General features: G+C 51.0%; 1 protein-coding gene across 1 annotated transcript; it reads right to left on the reverse strand.

Annotated features, from left to right (window-relative positions):
- Positions 1 to 3,457: 3,457 nt before the first annotated feature.
- Positions 3,458 to 8,045, reverse strand: DKK4 (dickkopf WNT signaling pathway inhibitor 4). Its single transcript, XM_063310883.1, has 4 exons — positions 7,935 to 8,045; positions 6,908 to 7,058; positions 6,229 to 6,372; positions 3,458 to 3,711 (listed from the first exon to the last, which is right to left on the reverse strand). Exons 1-4 carry the CDS (start codon positions 8,043 to 8,045, stop codon positions 3,458 to 3,460), a joined length of 660 nt encoding a protein of 219 aa, XP_063166953.1.
- Positions 8,046 to 20,923: the final 12,878 nt, after the last annotated feature.

Raw genomic sequence — 20,923 nt, forward strand, 5'->3', positions numbered from 1 at the left:
GTTGAAAGGTACCAGGCCGGTTACACACAGTGGCTCTGAGCCAACCATTCTCGCTTCGGGCATGTGCGCTTCATACCACTGCGAGGTGACAAAAGAATGCAGAGCTCAGTAGACCTTTGAAGTTACATCTGAGACGCATCTGAACCCAAGTAAAATGTTTCACGTTACGCACAGCCGCAGCATTCAGCCATGGAACTGACGAGGGAGGGGGGCTTAGTCCGATCCAGTTGAGTTGTGAGAGAACAGGTGGCAGTTCAAAGAAAAGGGAAGGGATACTTTTAAAAGTCTATATTTTCCTAATGCTAAAAGTGCTCCAGTGCTATTTTGGAGGTATGTACAGATACAGCAAATATTTTAACTGAACATTATTTTGCAAGTACTCTAAAATTCACTGTTCTGCTCTTTGAGCACATCTAGACTGCAGCGTTAAAGTGCTCTTCTCCAGTCCACAAGCAGCAGAAACCATGTCTTCATTCACTATTCTGCCTTAGCAGGCAAGGAGAACGGGGGATCGGTCCCCAAGAGAAGAAGGGTGGGAAGTGTCTCTATGGATGCAGCAGAAGACTTCCTCGGTAAGAGAAGGGGGAGGTCTTCTGCCAGTTCTCTGAGCCCGTGCAAATGCTCTGAAGGACCAGAGCACTGGCACCCAGGAGGTCTGTTTTCCCCATGCTTTATTGTGAGGGACGGCTTAAGAGCTGCTGCCCCCCCCTTCTCATGGGGGGGGAGAAGAGCGGCGTGAAAGGCTATCCATAGCCACTCCCCCATGGGTTAGGCATTTCAGCACCAAACCTGTGGTGGGGAGGTACATTATTGACATGTTTGGATGAGCGTCCAGGAGTCCTCCAGACCACCCTGGACATGTGTCAAAAAATACATCTACCCAATCCTACAAATTGGGCACTAGCATGGTGGTGGTGGCTGGGAGCTAGAGAGCCCTTGCCTTTCCCCCAACAGTTTTCCCTGCCCACAGAACATCTTGGGATAGAACTGGCAGCTAAATAGCTGCTTCCAGGCACACACAGCCCTTCCTTGGGTACACAGGCACCACCTGCCATTCCCCCAAGCTTGCAGCCTGAGAACCTGCTGCCAAGTCGGCCCAGTAGGGAAGAGGAGCAGGAGGGTGGCTCTCTGGCCCAGCGGGGGAGTGCTGACCTCCCTCCGCCCATGGGGGCCGGGAAGCAGGCAGCCCTTGGAGCCGGGCAGGTCCCCGCTGATTACCTTGCGCTGAAACGAGGCGCTGCAAGCAGAAGCAAAGTTTGTATCAGTGGAAGGCAGAAAATGAATAGGAAAGGATGAGCCCAGGCTGCTGTCACAGCAGACCAGAAATAAGTTAAAGCAGACATTTATGTCTTCTGGAAATGACTGGCAATTTAATACTGATTCCACTTTTTAAAACAACCAACAGATACAGGAAATGTTGTTTAACGCAGTGAGAGCGCTCTTCCCCACTTCACCTTGCAACTCCCACCCCAGTGCCTGCTAGACTGTTTTTTCAGGGTACATCTAAACACAAGTTTAGCCCTATTCCAGAATAGCATTAAACTCATGTCCAAAAGCAGCACACTTGTGCAAACCCAGAACTCCTCCCCAGCCGCAGCAACTTCCACCTTAGAAGACTGGCCGGTGCATGTTTCTCCACCTCCAGCAGGTGACCAGCATACTATGGGAAAGGAAATGACAGCATGGGAATCCACCGATTCCTTAATTTATTCTATTTATATCTGTGCAGATCTTTTTTTTCTACCTCACTCCTGAAGGAGCATGGGGTTTGGCCATTGGGATAATTAAATTTGTACCATCTTACTTTTTGGTAGGCTCAAGGACTGGAGCAAAGCTCATTAACATAGCTGTGAGGAGGAGCCCAATGTCTGGACACACCACCGGCCATTCCACTACAGGGGGAGTTAGCTGACCAGCGTAGATGTAAACAGAGGTAACACCTTTCTGCTCCTTAAGTGCTGAACGCGGGCAGATGAAACGGCAATAAAAACGTTTGCTACACGTTATTGCCGAAATCAAAACAGGTGGCCACCTGTTTCCCCCCCCCCCCACATCCCTCCACTGCGAGACTTCCTTCTCTTTACTCTCAGTATTTGAGGGAGTTGGATTTTAAGGACAAAGTCAGATTCCAGCAGGACAGTCCCCAGAAACCCTTGCATTTATTTTGGCCGCTTTATACATTAAGAAAAAGGGTCCAGTCAGAAGAATTGTTTCTTTTTGAAAGGCAAGCTAACCTTGTCACCACCTGCCCCTTTTGTGCCTTTTCAATTTCATTTCTCCATTTGATCCCAAAGGATGCTGGGGTTGGGGGAGACAGGGAGGCGGTTCAACTCCAGTCCTTCCTGGCCAAAGGTTCTTGCCAGAAAAACACTTTCTCCCGACCCTCCGTCCCCCCATTATTACAACCACCTAGGATTTTTGCCATCCTCAGAACAACTGCTTTCTTGGTAGGGCAAATGAAAGAGTCCTTTTTTTCCAGAATTGTGCACATTGTCAAACACAACTCTTGCTCACGAATAGCCGCATGTTGTTGCAAAGGTGTTGCAAGGAAGGAGAAAAGGAGAGGCAGAGGAAGTCATCCTACTACTACCTTTAGCCAAAGCGAATGAAAAGATGAAGACGGGAGGGATGGGCCTCTGCCGGGTTCCGTGGACTTACAGACGGAGAACGTGGCTCTGACAGTCTCAATCAGCCCAGCAAATCCACTTGACACAGAGCCTTCTCTGCGGCTGTCCACATCTTTTAGCCGGTGGTGCGGCTTCCTCCGTTGCAGTAGGGTTAAAAGCAGTGGGGGAAGGACTTTGGTTTATATTTGGACCACCAAAAAAAAGGGGGGGGGGAGAATCTTGCTCAATCTAGCCAACTCAGAGTTACCAACATTAATACGAGCAGGGTCTGGTATGAAATGTACATTTCTGAAAGGAGGGTGGCTCTCCTTACCTTTATTTTTTTTCCATTCTCGGCAAACCAGCCTTCACTGAGCAGATGACAGGATGCAAAAGAGGACAGGCTTCCTGCCAACAGCCCCCTCTCCCACTGCAGCCCTGCCAAAATCAATGTATTTTTTTCTGCCAGCTACTGATGCTCAAAAGTAGGGGAAGCAGCAAAGCTGAAGGAATCTGTTGATCACTTTACTTACAGTGTCTTGCACACAAGTAATCAGGACACCCCACCCAGTGATAAGCCAGGTAAGAGTTAGGAGCAGAAACAGGGACAGCAAAATCCACGCTAGTTAGTTTTCTGCCAGCTCAAGTATGGATAACTCAGTGATGGGTAAGGCCCTAAAGGGGCACAGTGTCCAAGGAGCCTTGGTGCCCAATTCCATGGCTGGCATGCCCACCCAGCCAGCTTGTGGGAGGGCAGGAGTGATCCAGACCTGCTTTGCTTCAGGCTTCAGCTTCCTCTGCTTCTGCCCTCTTCCAGGCTGCAGACTCTGGAGGCAGGCATGCCCATCTCCTTAGTTGCTGCGGCAGACACGGAGGCGAGCTCTCTGGGGGGCATCCCTGAGGGGCCGTTGACAAGCCAGACCTGGTGCACAACCACAGCGCTGGAAGATTTCAGGGCCCGGAGCCCCGCCATCCTTCTGCCCTCGCCCAGAACACACCGCCCCTTCAGTGAGAACAGGCTTGCAGATCTTTGCCCAGAAGTGGCGGGCACAGCAGTGGCCTCGGGCACAGTCGGAGGTGCGGAGGCAGTGCTCTCCTGTGCCAGCTGTGAGAAGAAGAATAGCAATCAGTCCTTCCAGAGGGGAGCCTGGAGGCTGCACAGTGGGCGGCGATGGAGTTGAACAGGGCCAGTGGTGGGTACAGCTAGGCATAGGAGAGGCCTGGAGCACAGCCACTTTAGCAGGCAGGCATCCCCTCCTTGCAGGTGGGCAAGGCAGCAGAGGGCCTCCCTTGCACACTCTACCTTAAAGGTGGGGAGTTCTTAAGACAGCTATCTGAAGTAGCTGAACTCAGACCAGGGTGGTTATCAGGTGATGTGGACCGGTCTACCTCACCAGGGAGTGGTTGAGGGAAGGCTGGGTCCACCACCTGCAGCTCCTGGAAGAAGCTGGGGTCTCTGTCTAATGCACGGTGTTCACTGCCCCACCACCTGGCCTGGAACTGAATTGTGGATTTGGAAAGGGTACCCCCTACTGAACATCCATTTGGACTGCTGCCTTGTTGGGCTGCTGGTGTTCCCCACTGGTTCCCCATAGCCAAGTAGTCATTTCTGTATCACATGAGAAAAAGGGCCATTCTTTCCACCCTCTGCAACATATCAGCTATTTCCCTGCAGGAACAGCTGGTAATTCTGCCATTGCAAAAGCTTGTTTGCTTTTCTCCTAGTTCAGGGTAAGAAGTATTTGGGAGGCTGGGGGTTGCAGCTCTGCCTCCCCACCTCCCAGAGGGCCAAAGGAGGCAGGTAAAGGAATAGGGTAATCACATTTCTAGCCCACTTTTTGTCCTTTTTTTAGGTTTTAAGGGTGGCCTCTGAGACACAAAACAGCTACCATTTCCACCCAAAGCGCCATGTTCCTAGTCTGGAGAGGAAGCAACGATGGGGGCCCTCCTGCTCTTATACCACCATCCCAATCTTGAAGAAATATTTTAAAAGAACCAAAATTGTGCCCTAGCTGACCTTGGCTGATCTCCAAAAGCTAAGCAGCATATTTGGATGACCCCAGGCCATCTGGGGCACTAACTGGAAACTTTGACCAAGTGTTCCCCCATCTCAGCCAAGAGAATTACATGGACACATCCATGAAGTGACCAGGAGCTGAGAGACCCTTCAACTTAGGAGAGCACATGCTTCAAATCAATCTCTCCAACAGTAGCCTAGGAAGGAAACGTTTCTTTAAGGTGCAATTCGAAGGAAGGAAAAACCTTTAGTTGTTGGGATTCGTATTGGAAGCATGCGTGGGAGAAAGCTCATGGCAGGCTTTCTCAGAGAGGACCATTTCTGCCCTTCTCTCAGCCGAGTTGGCCAGGACAAAAGGGCCAAGTGGGCAAACTCTGCAGGGCTGGAATTTCCAGAGGGTCACCCTCGCTGGCCTCCTAGGAAGATTTCTTTCAAACTACGTTTGGCTTATGTGTTTCCCAGCTCAATATTTTAATAAACCGCACAGCACAATGAAGGGGCTCTGGAAACAGCCAGAGGGTGACCCAGATCGGCCTGCGACTGCTGGCAGCCCAATCCCTAGTTAAGCCGTGACAGAAACGCCCCCTTGCTGGCTGTTCGGCCTCTCTGTTGGCTGGAGTCCCACGTTCTGGGGTGCAGGCGTACTGCTCAGATGGCTCCCCTCCCAATGTTAGCCTCCCCTTCGAGACCTGGGGCTGCCTTTGAGGGACCAATGGCTGGTGCGCACAAGCTGCTCTGGGGCAGGAAGAGCAGTGGCGGCAGCCCCTCCGGGGCTCCTGTGGGGTGCCGCTGGCCAGCAGGTTGTGCCCATTCAGGGACCACCAGGCCCGGGTTGCAAAACTCCAGGCAACGCCAGATGGCAGGGAAGGTTCCAGTTTTCTGCCCTGTGGGAGCCACCCTGGGCAGGATGCCCGAGCTCATCTACCACACTTGCCCGCCCAGGCTCATACTGTCCTAGCAAAGGCCTTGGTTCCTCCCTGGGTCCCTGTCAGCCTGTGTGTGTTTTAAGGAATGAAGGCCTGGCTGGGGCCCCTGTGCCTGTAGGGCATTTAGGGCATCACATACTTCCCTTCTCAAGAGCCCAAGGCAATATACGTGGGGCACCCCATATTTCATCATCACAACCGCCCGTGAGGTAGATTGGGCAGAAAGTGGTTGGCCTAGGTTAAAGGAAATCCTGAAACCAGCCCCTCCCCCTCTAGCCCAGCTTCTTAATCAAACCTCCACAGTAGCCATCCATGGCTTTCTGTGCATGTCATGGTTCAACAAACCATGGCTCAGTGTGTGTTCTGGCGAAAGCCCTGCTATCACCACCACCTTTGGCTCTGCGAACAAGAGGGATTAGCTTAACTGTCACATTAATCACGATTTAATGCAATAAGGCCACATACAGTCCCCACTGCCAAATTAAGGATTTTGCATTCATCACCCCTCCCCAGGCTGGGTCTTACTGCTACTGGCTTGTTTTAGGCTTAAGGATGGGACCCGATCTAAAATTCCCTACGCAGAGGGCGGGCCTTTGCAGAAAACGCTGCCCTTCCGGCTCCCTTTTTCGCTCCGAGGAGCAGCCCTTGCGCCGGCGGGAGAATCCCCGGCCCCGCTCACCTGGGCTGCGCGGTCTCGGGCCGGCGCCCTCCTTCCGGAGGCGGCCCGCTTGGGCCGGGCGCGGCGGCCGTTCCTTGGCACTCAGGTCGGCCGGCTCTCCCCGCTCCTCGGCCAGAGGCATCCGCTCCACCTGGGCACACACCTCTGGCATCGAAAAGAGCCGCGGTTACAATTCTCCTAGCGCCGAACTCTCCCCCGGCCACCGGCCCCCTCAGGCTGGGCGCTGGACGCAAGCCCGCCTCCGCCGCGCTCCTCCTCGGCCGGCGGGGTCTCGGCGCAGGAGGCGGGCAGCGGCAGGCGCGCGGGAGCCGGTCCTCCGGGCGCTCCGAAGGGGGTTGGGGGAGTCCTGGGCCTGCCCTCTGCCCTGGCACCACGACGCTTTTCCTCCAGCCACGTCAACCCGGCTGGTCAACGCTCGGGCCGGATAAAGGCCTGCAACTTACTCCGGATGGCTCATTCCGACTGCAGGCTGGGGGTCCTCAGGTGGGCTGGGACCACAGGCCCCCCTCGACCCACACTGGGGATCGCAGGCGGACCCCGCGGGAGAGATCCGCGCATCCGCCTTTGCCCAGAGAGGAGCGAGCGGGTGAGCGGGTGGGCGGGCGGCCCCCCCGCCCCGCCCCGCCGCGCCCCGCCGCTTCTGGCCCGAAGACAGGCCCCTGGAGGGGCGGAAACTCACCGTTCCTACAGACCGTCCCTGGGCAGCACATGGCACTTCCCTGACACCTTCTTCGTAGGGCCTGGCAAGGAGCGCAGAAGGGCGGCTCCTCGGGGGCCTTGTGGCAGTATTTCCCCGGCAGGCAGTCTCTGTCTGCCAAGCATTGTGCGCTCTGCGGAGAGGGAGGGGGCGCCGTTAGAAGAGAAGAGCGGGTCCAGAGAGAGGGAGACCAGCGAGGAGCAGGGCTCGGGGGGCGACGTCCTGATTCAGCGCTTTGCTGGGGGGAGGGGCACAGTCCAAACCGGGCGCAGGGCGCGGACCAGGGAATCCGGGCCGTAGCTAAGCGGAGGGTGTGGCCGTTAGAGGAAATTACGGCGCACCGGAGTCTCTGTCGAGGGAATGCCGAACCTCTCTGCTTGGGCTTGGTCCGGGGGGCGGGCTGCTTAAAAGAGAGGCCCCCGGGAGGTTCCTTCATCCTGGTGAGAAACCTCTGCAGAGAGGAGGAAGGAAAAGGGCAGGCCCATAGCAGGAGGGACTGGGGAACAACCCCATAAATTTCCACTCCCCCCCACGTTTCAAGTCAAATGGTGTGGTCCAGGCTGGCTGAAACAGGCATGCCTCCCAGGTATTGGTTGTTTCCCCCAAAATTAGGGCTACTTCGGTAAGAGGAGGGTTTTTTTCCAGGTTGCTATTATTCAGCAAGATACCCAGAATCAGGAAGGTGGTTTGTCCCCAGACCAAGCTCCCCGTTACTCACAATTTTTGCTTGGGGACTCGTTTAGCTGCAAGAGAACAAGCTGTATTGTTCACTGACCAAATCCCTGGCAGGCAGAAAGCGGGGGAGAGAAATGTATGCAAGCAAACACCTGGCCTGAGAATCAGCTAACCAACTAGCCTGGTCTTGGGTGCCAACTCACACCAGTATCGAACGGGGCGACGTGCCTTTCACTGGTGGTACCAGAATCGAGCCAAAACAAGACTTTCCACTAAGCATAGGCTCCTCGTTCCGCAAATATTCTTTGCAAACAGCTCCCCCAAGAACTCTCACCTTCCTGGAGCTGGACGCTTCGGAGGAGCCCCTGATGGTGTTGAAGTCAAGAACCAGAGCAGTCAAGGGGGAGCAGAGGCAGGTGAGCCCCAGGAGAAAGGTGGCCTCCATCTTCTGCCCTGCAGGACTTTGGCGCTCCCTGGCGCTCTCCTTGGCCCTTGGTTCCCTGGCTAAAGCATCACTCGGTAGCCCGCTGAGTGAGCAAGTGGGCCACGTGCGTGGTCGCTGTCAGGTGGACAATCAGATTGCGAGGGCCGGAGGAGTTAACCTGCCTCTCGGGCCAGCCTACCACCTTATTTATAGTGACTGGCTTCACTTTTTCTTTCTCTTGGGACCCCCCGGTTTCTGAAAATCCCTTTGATCACTACTTCAAAACAAACATTCAAAGGGATTGAGAAGGGAAGCAGGCCAGCAGAGGCCAGCTCCTCCTCTCGCCAACAATTCCTAATTACAGCATATCAAAGTCAGTTCAAAGGGGCAGAAAAAGAGACGGATGTAGGTATCAAAGGCACCTGTTGGTAATCACCTGTACTTCCTGGTCTTTGTAATCCCTTTGCAAAAGTGGTTTTGTTCTGAGATCTGCTTTCACAGCTGACGGATGATTCACTTGACCACGCTGCAGTGGGAAGGGAGAGACCAGGCAACGTGGAGCATTCTCAGCTTTAAGCAGCTGCCCAGAAACACCTGCTGCAGCCATGTGGGTCCTACTTTGAAGGAAGCACTCCTTCCTCTTGCCACTAATGCTGCTATTGTTTTCAAGAGTTAAGAAGAGACTTCCTGAGTCTTTCTGGCCTTAATACCAGCCAAATTCTACGTGACACAGACTTTATATCACAAATTGAAATAAAACCATTTGACGGACAAAATGGTGAACAGTCTCTTGTGTAATCTCACCCATGCTGTGGCACAAGTGGTCACCCTCTGCTCCCTCAATATTCAAAATAAGGGGAAAAACATGGACCCAGTATTCTCATTCTCATCCTATCCTATCCTATCCTATCCTATCCTATCCTATCCTATCCTATCCTATCCTATCCTATCCTATCCTATCCTATCCTATGGCAAGTATGCCCATTCTAGAAAGTCAGTTCTCCATACAGCAGTTCCTTTCCTTGGGGTGTGAGTGTGTATGTGGAGAGGTGGTCACAGAGCAATTGAACTTCCTGTTGTCCTCCTCAAGGGACCTTGTTTTTCATCCTTATTTGGTTGATGCTCTGCCCATCACGTTTGCCTCCATGTCACTGCAGGCCTCTAAACTAACCCCCATGTACATTAATGTTATGACCAGTCTACATCATGGCTTCTTACATCCTAAAATCCCCTGGTGCTTAGCTAAGTCCAAATGCTACCTAATTCAAAGAGACCCTAGAGTTCTCTGCTTATACCAGACATCCTGAGATCCTCCTCCATTAGGGAGATGTGATTGCAAAGATCAACAGCTGTCCACATCAAGGAACTCACAAGCTCTTTTCCCCCTGTCATTCTTTTTAACTGCAATTTACCCATCATTTCATCATCTCTCTCTGCAACCACCATCTGCTTGAACCAAAGGGATCTATCTAGATTTCCACTATACCCATAAGTCAAATGTCTTCCACTTGAACTTGCTGCAAACAGTATTTTGGATCATAAGAAAACATTGGAGTGAGTTTAGTGATAATTATCAGGTTCCAGAGCAGTATTCTCACCATGGCAGAATAATTGTGCCACATTTTCCAGGCCCAGGACAGCCCTTGACTTCCAAGTAATCTGGCGTGACCTCTTCAAAAAGTTCTAGATAGGGCTGGGACAAGAATCTCACCTAATTTAAATATAAAACTTGAATACTACTCTCCAGTCATGCTCTTGAATCATTTCCCCTTCTGTCACATTAAGAATTCTGGAAGTCCCTTGGAACCATTCCAGGGGCTCTGGCTGGGGGTCTCTAGTTTGGAGCTACAAGCTTTTGGGGAGGCAGCAAACTCCCACTCTGCAGGGACTGGAAGGAGAGAGCACCTTCACCCGGAAATGGTTCTCAAGGAGCAAGATACGGGTTCCTGGGGTCACTGGCTGTGCCTCTGGTGTGAGGGAGGGATGGTTGCCAATTTTGTGTTAGCAGTTTCTAACTGGCCTGTCGGGGCTATTCCATCTCTTCTCCAAGCAACATTTATCTCCCACTTATGCCCTCACTCATCCCTTTTCACTTGGTTACTCTATCACAGCCTCAGAAATTAAAGAATTAATTCCTAAGAGAATTAATTTATTTTTTAAATGTATTTATTAACCTTTATTGAAAGAAGAGGGAAAAAAGAGTGGCCAAGCAAAAGAAGAAAAAAGAAATATATATATATAGTATCAGTAAATGGACAAAGGAATTACCAAGATTGTACACTTCATGCTCAGTTGATGAGAAATTAATCATTAAAAAGTACATTAAATTATTATAACAATGTAAAAAAGGATTTGAATCTCTGAGCTGTACCACTGTTTGTTATTTAAGAATACAAAAGAAGAAGAAAAACTGCTAAACTCATTGTAGATAAATATTCATTTCTAACTTCCCCTTTGTTGTACTCCAACTGATGTACAATATTTATACATTTAAATCTGATGTGTGTTTTTATCAATGTCACTTCTTTTTCCCCTTAAAAACCATACTCTAAATACTTATATTTTCCTTGCTGCATAATATATTCCACTGTATGGAAGCTATTCTTGCCTTTTTTTATAAGAATTTTTTATTAGATTTAAGACAAAGATAAAAAGTATAAAAAAGCAAAAAACTACAAAAAGAAAAAAGAGGAAACTAAAAACGAGTGAAAACACAAGAGACATTTTTTTTTTACAATTACAAGAAGTGACTTCTGACTTTTAACAGCAAGGATATACAACAAATTTTACAGAATCAATCCCTTACTCTATATTAAACCAAAATCACATTATTTCTATAAATCATTCCATTGGCACATTATAAAAAGCACTAAATACAGTTGCTCCATCCCCTTATATTAAAAGAATATCCTTTTTTGTCATGATCACCGTTGCGATGCTTGTGACATTGCAACGGCTCACATAACAATACAAGGAAATGGGTCCCTGGCGGATTAAGGAAAAAGGCAACTAGCTAGCAAAAGAGAGCAACAGGTGCTGGCAACAAAGTATCGATTCTATCCAGAGGCATGGAAGGAAGAGATACAATGTTGCAAAGGAGGTAATTGACCCTGAAAGCCAAGGTACGAGACCTGGAACATATGCTCCAGACCCTAGCAACAATCGTCAGCGAGCACTCCAAGACTGAGGCGGCACAGGGGGTAAGAGGGGATCAGGGCAACGTACCCACCCCGTCAACAACCCCGAGCAGAAGGGGCCAAGCACGAGACTCTGTCGCGGGGATTCGTGGCCCCAGGCCAGTGGGAGCCATCCTTCAACACCCACAGGTAGGGGACCCCCAAATTGGGAGGTTCGCCAAAGACTTCACCGTACAATTTGACGGGAACCCCACGAAACTGTCCTTCTTCTTAACCAATGCGAGGGACTACATGGCCCAATACGGCCATTGCTTCAACACAGAAGCCACCAAAATCTCAGCGGTGGCCACCAAGCTCCAAGACAGGGCTGCGGACTGGTACGTACAGATGTCCGAGTCCGGAGCCCCAGCTTTGGCCGATTTCCATGACTTCCTCGCCGAGCTGAAACATTACTTTGAGGACCCCCTGGTGAAGGAAAGGGCAAAGTGCACACTCCTAATGCTGTGGCAGGGAAGAAGAACGGTGGCCAACTACGCCCTCGAATTCAAGATCCTCGCGGGCAAAATCACGGAATGGTCGGAGGCCACCCTGATCGTGGCCTCAACCGGGAGGTGCTGCAATGGGCACTCTACAGGGACGACCCAGCCTCCTTTCACGGGTGGATTTGCCTAGCCGGTAAAGCAGAGCACGCCCAGCACACGTTCCTGCTCACAACCGCAGATGACAAAATCCTGCCCAGCACAAGAGGACCAGTCCCACAGCCGGGCCCAACCTAGCACGCAGACCCACAATGGAGGCTTGCCCTTGGGCAGTGTACCAGGTGCGGGAAAACAGGCCACTGAGCGGCGGACTGTTTCACAAACAGAACGGATCACCCGCCCAGACCCACACCGAAGATGCCGCACAAACCATCCAACCTCCCCAGACGGCTGACAGGAGCGTTAGCAACCCTGGACGACGAGGATGCCTACCTCGCAGGGGACGCGATTGACGCCCAAGAACAGCTGGCGGAAAACGCTCCCCACCTGCTCTAAGCAGCGCCGCTGGGCAGGTGGTGAAGAAGGGGCACAACAACCCCAGGGTGAGTGATGATTGCTCCATCCTGGCAGGGACAATTGAACTTGTTTACGGCCCTAGAGCCATTGCGGCCAAAGCTATGGTGGATTCTGGGTGCTCCAGAAATCTGATCCACCCGGATATTTTCGCCACACTAAAACTGCCCTGTTTCCCCCTCCCCAAACCACTGGCGTTCCATCAACTAGATGGTTCTACAGCGGGGGGGAGACCGGCCACCCAGAGGACCGGAATGGTCACCTTGACAATGGGCACCCACAAGGAATCAATAAACTTTGTGGTGACCCAGATAGGGAAACCCATAATAGTGCTGGGGATCCCCTGGCTAGCACGCAACAACCCACACATAGACTGGAGGACACGCTCCATCAAGTTCAAAGACGGGGTCTACCAGGCACCGACATCGGACAAACCAGCTGCCCCAACAGTGGGGAGGGCAGAAGTCGTCATCCACAACAATGACCTCCCCCCCCTCAGAAGGACTACCGGAGCAATATGCAGACTTTGCAGATGTCTTCGGAGAAGAGGAGGTGGACCAATTACCCCCCCACCGCAAGACGGACTGCACAATTGAACTGCTCCCAGACGTCCCATTACCCAAGCCCAAGATCTACCCCATGACCCAAAGAGAATTAGCGGCACTGCGGGAATTCTTGGACAAAAACCTCTCCAGGGGCTTCATAGAACCAGCGAACTCACCAGTTGGAGCACCCATCCTATTTCGGGAAAAGAAGGACGGCACCCTAAGACTATGCACCGACTACCGCGGATTAAATTCCACTTCCCTATCCAACAAATACCCACTACCCCTCGTAAAGGACATGCTAGCACACCTGTCAAAGGGAAGGTTGTTTTCCAAACTCGACCTCCGCGAAGCATATTACAGAATCCGCATCAGGGAGGGGGACGAGTGGAAAATGGCATTCAACTGCCCCTTGGGCTCCTTCCAATACAAGGTACTACCATTCGGCCTGGCGGGGGCTCCGGGGGTCTTCATGCAACTCATCAACGAGGTGCTGCATGAACACCTATTCAAGGGCGTACTGGTTTACCTGGATGATGTCCTCATCTACATGAGGACGCAGAGGGAACACGAGAGGTTGGTGAGGCAAGTACTCACTAAGCTACGAAAAGCCAAACTCTACGCTAAGCTGTCCAAGTGCGAATTCCACAAATTGCGCTTGGACTACCTAGGGTACAGAATCTCTGACAAAGGTGTAGAAATGGACCCCGCAAAGGTCCAGGCAGTTTTGAGCTGGGAACGCCCACGCACCAGGCGCCAGCTTCAAAGCTTCCTCGGGTTCGCGAATTTCTATAGGTCCTTCGCGAGGGGGTTCATGGAAATAGTCCTACCCTTAACTGATTTGCTCAAGACCAAGGGCGTCGGGGAGACGCGCAAGGTGAAAAACCCAGGGGCTGTACTTAATTGGACTCCTGCCTATCAAACTGTGTTTGACAGGCTGAAAGCGCTGTTCACAGCGGAGCCAATCCTAGCACACCTGGACCCCGAACGACCTTTTGTGGTGCAGGTGGATGCCTCTGACTTCTCAATAGGCGCCATCCTGCTGCAAAAGGATTCTGCAGGAATCCTTAAGCCATGCGCCTACCTCTCGAGGAAATTCTCGGAGACAGAGAGGCAATGGCACATATGGGAAAAGGAGGCGTTTGCGGTTAAAGCAGCGTTGGAGGCTTGGCGTCACCTTTTGGAAGGGACAACTTGCCCGTTCGAGGTCTGGACAGACCACCACAACCTTGAGGCGCTCCGTAAGCCCCGGCGCCTCAGCCCCAAGCAAATACGATGGGCTCAGTTCTTCAGCCGGTTCAACTTCCAGCTGAAGTTCATACCAGGCAAAAAGAACTTCCTGGCAGACGCACTCTCCCGACTGCCCCAGGATGCGGAGCCTATCTCCAACATCGTAGGGACGGTGCTTTCCAATTCCCAGCTGGGTGTGGCAGCGGTCACCCGGGGTCGCGCTTGGCGCCTGCCCCCCCTCGCAAACAACTACAATGCAACCCGCCCCCAGACGCAGGCAACCGCAAATACCAGGCGGGCTAAGGGCAGACTTCATAATGGCATTGAAATCTGACCCCTGGCTCCTTGCCAACCCCAACAAGGTCAATATGGAACAGGACCTCGCATGGGCAGAGGGAAGGCTGTATGTACCCAATTTACAATGGCAGGCGATCCTCAACAGCTCATATGACAGCAAACAGGCTGGTCATTTCGGGTTTTTGAAAACCTTACACCTGACTTGGAGGCAGTTTTGGTGGCCCTCGCTGAGGAAGGACGTCAAGATGTATGTAGCGTCCTGCCCAGTGTGTGCTATGGCCAAACAACCGGCTGGCAAACCCCAGGGGCTGCTGCAACCCGTAGCTGAACCCTCCTACTCTTGGGATGAAATCTCAATGGACTTCATAGTCGACTTACCGCCCAGCCAAAAGAAAACGGTTATTTGGGTGGTAAAAGACTACTTTTCAAAACAAGCACATTTCATCCCCTGCGCCTCGATTCCGTCAGCCCAACAGCTGGCGAAACTGTTCCTAGTCCACGTGTACCACCTACACGGATGCCCCTCCCGTTTGGTGACCGATAGGGGCACACAATTTACCTCGACGTTTTGGCGGGCTTTTTTGAAACCGATAGGTACCCAGCAAGCCCTGTCAACCTCCTGGCATCCCCAGACAGACAGATCCACAGAGATCCTTAATGCCACACTGGAGCAATTTCTCTGTTCCTACATAAACTATCACCAAGACGACTGGGTAGACCTCCTCCCGTTTGCGGAGGTCGCCTACAACAACACGATACACCAGAGCACCGGAAAAACCCCATTTGGGGTGGTGTCGGGTCAGGAGTTCATCCCCATCCCTGAACTACCTCAGCCTCCATCCCCAACAGTGGCCGCTTGTGATTGGGGTGAGAAAATCACAGATTCCTGGCCGGTCATCAAGGACGCGCTTAAAGAGGCACAAACAGCGTACAAATCACAAGCGGACAAGCACCGGCACCAGCAACCAACGTTTCAGGTGGGGGACATGGTCTATCCACCAGATTCATAAAGTCGCCGCAACCATCCAAGAAGCTGGGCCCCAAATTTATTGGAACATTCCGGGTGACACAAATAGTGAACCCAGTCACAGTACGCTTAGACCTGCCCCATAATCTTAAAGAGACTGCACCCGGTATTTCACTGCATCTTACTCAAGCCGGCAAGTGATCCCTCCCGGTGGCACCCACGCACGCCCCCCCCCCACCAGTGATGATAGACGGACAGCAACACTTTGAAGTAAAGGAGGTGCTTGACTCCTGTAAGCAGTGGGGCTCCCTCCAATACCTCGTAAAGTGGAAACACTTTCCACACCCGGAGTGGGTCGCTGCCCGTGACGTCCAGGCTCCCGACCTGATCCGCACCTTCCACACCACCTATCCCTCCAAACCCGCAGCTTAACCTTCCCGAAGGGGGGCAGTATGTCATGATCACCGTTGCGATGCTTGTGACATTGCAACGGCTCACATAACAATACAAGGAAATGTGTACCGGGCGGATTAAGGAAAAAGGCAACTAGCTAACAAAAGAGAGCAACAGGTGCTGGCAACAAAGTATCGATTCTAGCTGGAGGTGCGGAAGGAAGAGATACAATGTTGCAAAGGAGGTAATTGACAACACCCGACCACGAGACGCGCCCGAACTGTCAGAAAAGATTACGAGCCTGATCGCCCGGCAATGACCCATCACCGGCGGGGAAAAACAGTCAAGGAAACACCCGAGGCACAGGAGGGGCTCCACGACCCCTCACCTACCGGCAACGGACCCTACGGGGCTCGGGGCACACTCGGAGTAAGGAGGGGTGGAGCGCTGACCGGCGCGGGCTATTTAAATCCCGTTCCGGCGCGCTCCACTCACTCTCAGCTTTCTAAAGGGCATGCACTCTGTTCTATCAATAAAGCCAGAACCTAAGCCCACGCTAGCGTCTGTGTCTTTACTGGTTAGCAGGCAGAGCCTGACATTTTTGGGGGGAGATGGGCGGTCATAGAAATTTGAATTGTATGTATGCATGTATGTATGTATGTATGTATATATCCCTTCTCACCCCTGTGGGTGGTATGTGTCTTCCTCAACCTCGGGTCCCCTACCAGAGGCCTGGGAGTTTGAGGGCTCTGCTCAGTATCTTAGCTGTTCCAAGCACTGCACTCTTCTGGACAGAGAGCTCTGATGCTGTTCCTGGATCTTATGGAGCCTATCTCCCAACTTGGGAGTCACAGGCCCAAGTGCCCCTACCACCACTGGGACCACTTTGGCCTTCACTTTCCACATCCTCTCTAGTTCCGCTTTCAGGCCCTGGTACTTCTCCGGCTTCTCATACTCCTTCTTCCTGTTGTTGCTGTCACTTGGCTACATCTATGACCACCGCTGTCTTCTGGTCCTTGTGTACTACCACAATGTCTGGTTGTTTGGCCAGTACCTCCCTGTCTGGATCTGGAAGTCCCACAGGATCTTAGCCCTGTCATTCTCCACGACCTTCCGTGGCATCTCCCATCTGGACTTGGGAAGGTCTAGCCCATACACCGTGCAGATGTTCCTGTACACAACTACTTGGTTGTGCCGTTCAGTGTATGCAGTTCCTGCCTGCATCTTACACCCTGCCACTCTGTGCTGGACTGTCTCTGAGGCCTCCCTGCACAGTCTGCCCCTCGGGTCCCGTCTAGCGTGGTAGACCCTGCTTCTGTGGACCTGGTGCTTAGGGCCTGCTCTTGTGCTGCACTCAGCGCCTCAGTGCTGTCTTTTGGTCCAGCCCTTTCCAGCCACTGGTAGGATTTCCAGCCACCTCAGCTGTCTGTCGATGGTACATCCCATGCAGGGCCTTGTCTTGCCATGGCACTTCCTCTGCTCGATCTTCCTTCCACGCCTGCTGCTGCCTCAGGCGTTCTCTCGGCAGCTCATCTTTAGGTGCCATCTTGCTGATGTACTCCTGGATGCTCTGGGTCCCATCCAGGACAGTGGCTTGGACACTCACCAGACCCCACCCGCCCTCTTTCCGGCTGGTGTACAGTCTCTGGGTGTTGGACTTGGGGTGGAAGCCTCCGTACACCATGAGGAGCTTCCGGGTCTTCACATCGGCAGCCTCACTATACCAGCAGGGTATCTGATGACTGGCAGGGCATACATGTTGATGGCGTGGATCTTGTTCTTCCCATTGAGCTGGCTCTTCAGGACCTGTCTTACCCTTTGGTGGTACTTGGATGTTGCTGACTTCCTTGCCTCCTCACCGTGGTTGCCATGTGTCTGTGGGATACCAAGGGACTTGTGGCTGGTCTGTATGCCTGCTATGTGGCCTGCTGGTAGTTCTACCCCATCAGTCTTAACTACCTTCCCTCTCTTTTCTACCATCTGGCCACACTTCTCCAGTCCGAATGACATCCCAATGTCCTCACGGTAGATCCGTGTCAGGTGGATCAGTGAGTCGATGTCTCGTTCACTCTAAGCATACAGCTTGATGTCATCCATGTAGAGGAGGTGGCTGATGGTAGTTCCACTCTTGAACTTGTATCCGTATCCAATTCTTGTGATAATCTGGCTGAGGGGGTTCAAGCCTATGCCGAACAGCAGTGGGGACAGTGCATCACCTTGATATATGCCGCACTTGATGGCCACTTGTGTGAGCTGCCTTGAGTTGACTTCCAGTGTTGTCTTCCACAGCCCCGCTTAGTTCTTGAGGAAGGTCCTGAGTGTCCTGTTGACTCTGTATAGTGCCAGGCATTCACAGATCCATGTGTATGGCATTGAGTCGTAGGCTCAGATTGGCCTGTCTAGACCTTGAGTCTCGGGCGACTGCTGTTTGGAGTCTCTGGTGCTGATCCCAATGCCCTTCTGAGCTGTGCTCATGTACTGGTCCATACGGTCCTGCAGCTTGGCGGCTATGATGCAGGGAGGCAGGTTACTGGCCAGTAGTTGGATGGAGCTGTTCCCTTGTGGGGGGTTTTCATTGTCAGCACTGTCCTACCTTGTGTTAGCCAGTCTGGGTGGGAGCCTGCTGCTAGCAGCTGGTTCATCTGTGCTGCTATGCACTCATGCACTGCTATGAGTTTCTTTAGCCAGCAGGTGTGGATCATGTCCAGGCCAGGTGCCGTCCAGCTCTTCATGTTCTTGACCCGCTGTTGGATGTCCACTACTGTGATGGTGACTGGTTCCTGCTCTGGGAGATTTGTGTGGTCTGCTCTCAGGTCCTGCAGCCACTTTGCACTGGTGTTCTGTGTCTTCTCTTTCTCCCATATGTTCTTCCAGTCCTGTTCAGTTTCTGCTGTTGGTGGCTCTGCTGTTACTGTGTTGTTGCACCACAATTGGGAGTACACCTTGGATGGTTCTTTGGCAAACAGGGCATTTACCTTCTTGGCCTCTGCTTCTCTAGTGTATCTCCTTAGCCTGGTAGCCAGTGCTGTGAGCCTTTGTTTAGCAGCCTCTAGGGCTTCAGATGGAGTCAGGCCCTTGTATTTTTTCAGTAGCTGAGTCTTATCCTTAATCTCCACACCCTTCTGTAGGTCCACCAGCTGACTAACTTCTCTCCAAGTTGCCTTGATCTTAGCCTGCAACCTCATTTTCCAGGGGGGTATGTTCTTCTTGATCATGTAGCCAAGCAGCTCCAGCAGCTGGAGATTACAGATCTCCAGATTACAGTGGCTGTAGCATATACAAGTTCAATGGTTTGAGTTATAGTGGTAGTAGGGATTGTTGCAAGGACTCTGTTGGCATCTTCTAGCATACTATCTGATGGGACCTCTCCACTGAGCCTTGGTAATTGGTCTCAAGAGTTGATTGTAGCTAGTTTATTCATGATCTTTTGCCTCATATCAGCTGCTGTTTATATATATATATATATAGACCTCCTAATCAACTCCCCCAAGATAACATTTAATTACTTCCTTCCTACTACTATTCTATACATTTCTGTCTACTATAATAAAAATCAAACTAAAAAGTATATAAATTGTCTGCCATTATAATGAATAATACAACAGCTATAATAATCTTCATTATATTAAGCCTAAAACCAAGCATTTATTATTATACCTTATTAATCTTAATCCAGATCATTAAAGATAAATGAAGTCAAACAAACCCTAGAAGCAATCCAGATAAATATTCTTAAGCCCTTACCCCACTTCAAAATAAACCAGAGCATTTACATAACCCAATACACCAAGAGCATTTTTCATAAAGAAATCAGACAGCCCAACTGCCCCCCTTAAAAACTCTGACTTCTCAGCAGAAAGCCTCCCATAGTATTATGTATACAGTAATAACCCCTTCTTTTCCATGACATTCCATCAGAAAATCAATTTAATTTATGGCTTGCAACTCGATCTGTCCCTTTAATTTCTTCAACTCGACTATCAACTCTTCATCTAGCATTTCAACAGAAGCCCCGATCTCGCTATTAGAAGGAATATTTCTATCATTGTTAAGCCCCTCAATTTCTTACATGACATCCCCAACCAGATGACACATTTTAGACCTCATGTTTTCCACAATGTCCTGAATGCCTTGCATAAAAACTTGACAGGAATCAAAAAGAATCTGTTTAAAGTCTCAATGAAAATCCGAAAAAGTCTGATTGAAATCCTCCATGTCTCACACAGTAAATTATGATGCCCCCTAGGTACTTAATCAGCAAAAGTAGGAGATAATAGAAAAATTCCAAAACGTGTATACAAAAGTGAAAGTATGATAACAGGCAGTTTCCCAGGGAAAGCTGAAAGTTCAAAACAGCAGATTCAATGTGTAGGAGAATGCTAAAATCTTCAAATTTAGTACAAAAATAGTAACAGGGAGACAATTACATTCTCTCAACCTTCCTTAATATTTGAATAGAAAGCAAAATCCAAAACTTAAAAAGAATTTTTTTTAAAGAAATTAATCACAAAAATAATGATAAGCACCAAGAGAACGTGTTTCTCCTTGCTGTAGAAAGCCTCTCTTAGGGTACATATACATAAAAGAAAAATAAATTGGGTGATTTAGAAATGGGATGGCCAGTCTTAATGTCCCTTTAAGGCTACAGCACGGCTTGGAAATGGTGACACCCCAGCCTCCCGGCTGTTCTTACCAGTTGATCATGAACGCTGTTTGCGATTTTCTGTCTGCAAGCAGCCTTCCCAAGGACAGATGGGGTAATTCTGAGTGTTTTCCTTTCTCTGGAAAAACACTCCTGGGCTTCAGGAAAAACCTGCCTTAGCCCCAAAAATTGCCGTGTTCTCAGTTCTGCTCGTGGAGCCCATGAGCACAGCTGTTCAGACCACATGTTCTCACTGGAAGTCGAAGCCATTCTTGCTTAAATTTGGTTAAACTTCTGTTGTGAATATATGCTGTTAATTTCGCCATTACAGGTAGTCCTCGTTTAATGACCATTCATTCAGCAACCATTTGAAATTACAACAGTGCTGAACGAGGCAGACTTACAACTGGTCCTCAAAGTTCCAGCCATCCCAGCACCCCCACGGTCACATGATCACAATCCAGACACTTGGCAACCGGCTCACACTTACAATGGTTGCAGCGCCCCATGGTCACGTGATCACCATTTGTGACCTTCCCTGCTGGCTTCCCACAAGCAAAGTCAATGGGGAAGCCAGCAGGGAAGGTCGCAAGTCGCTCTGGAAAGTTGCTCGCACTTTCCTCTGTTGGCAGATTG

The sequence above is a fragment of the Candoia aspera genome, chromosome 9 (genome assembly GCF_035149785.1).
Source record: "Candoia aspera isolate rCanAsp1 chromosome 9, rCanAsp1.hap2, whole genome shotgun sequence".
Classification (NCBI taxonomy): domain Eukaryota; kingdom Metazoa; phylum Chordata; class Lepidosauria; order Squamata; family Boidae; genus Candoia; species Candoia aspera.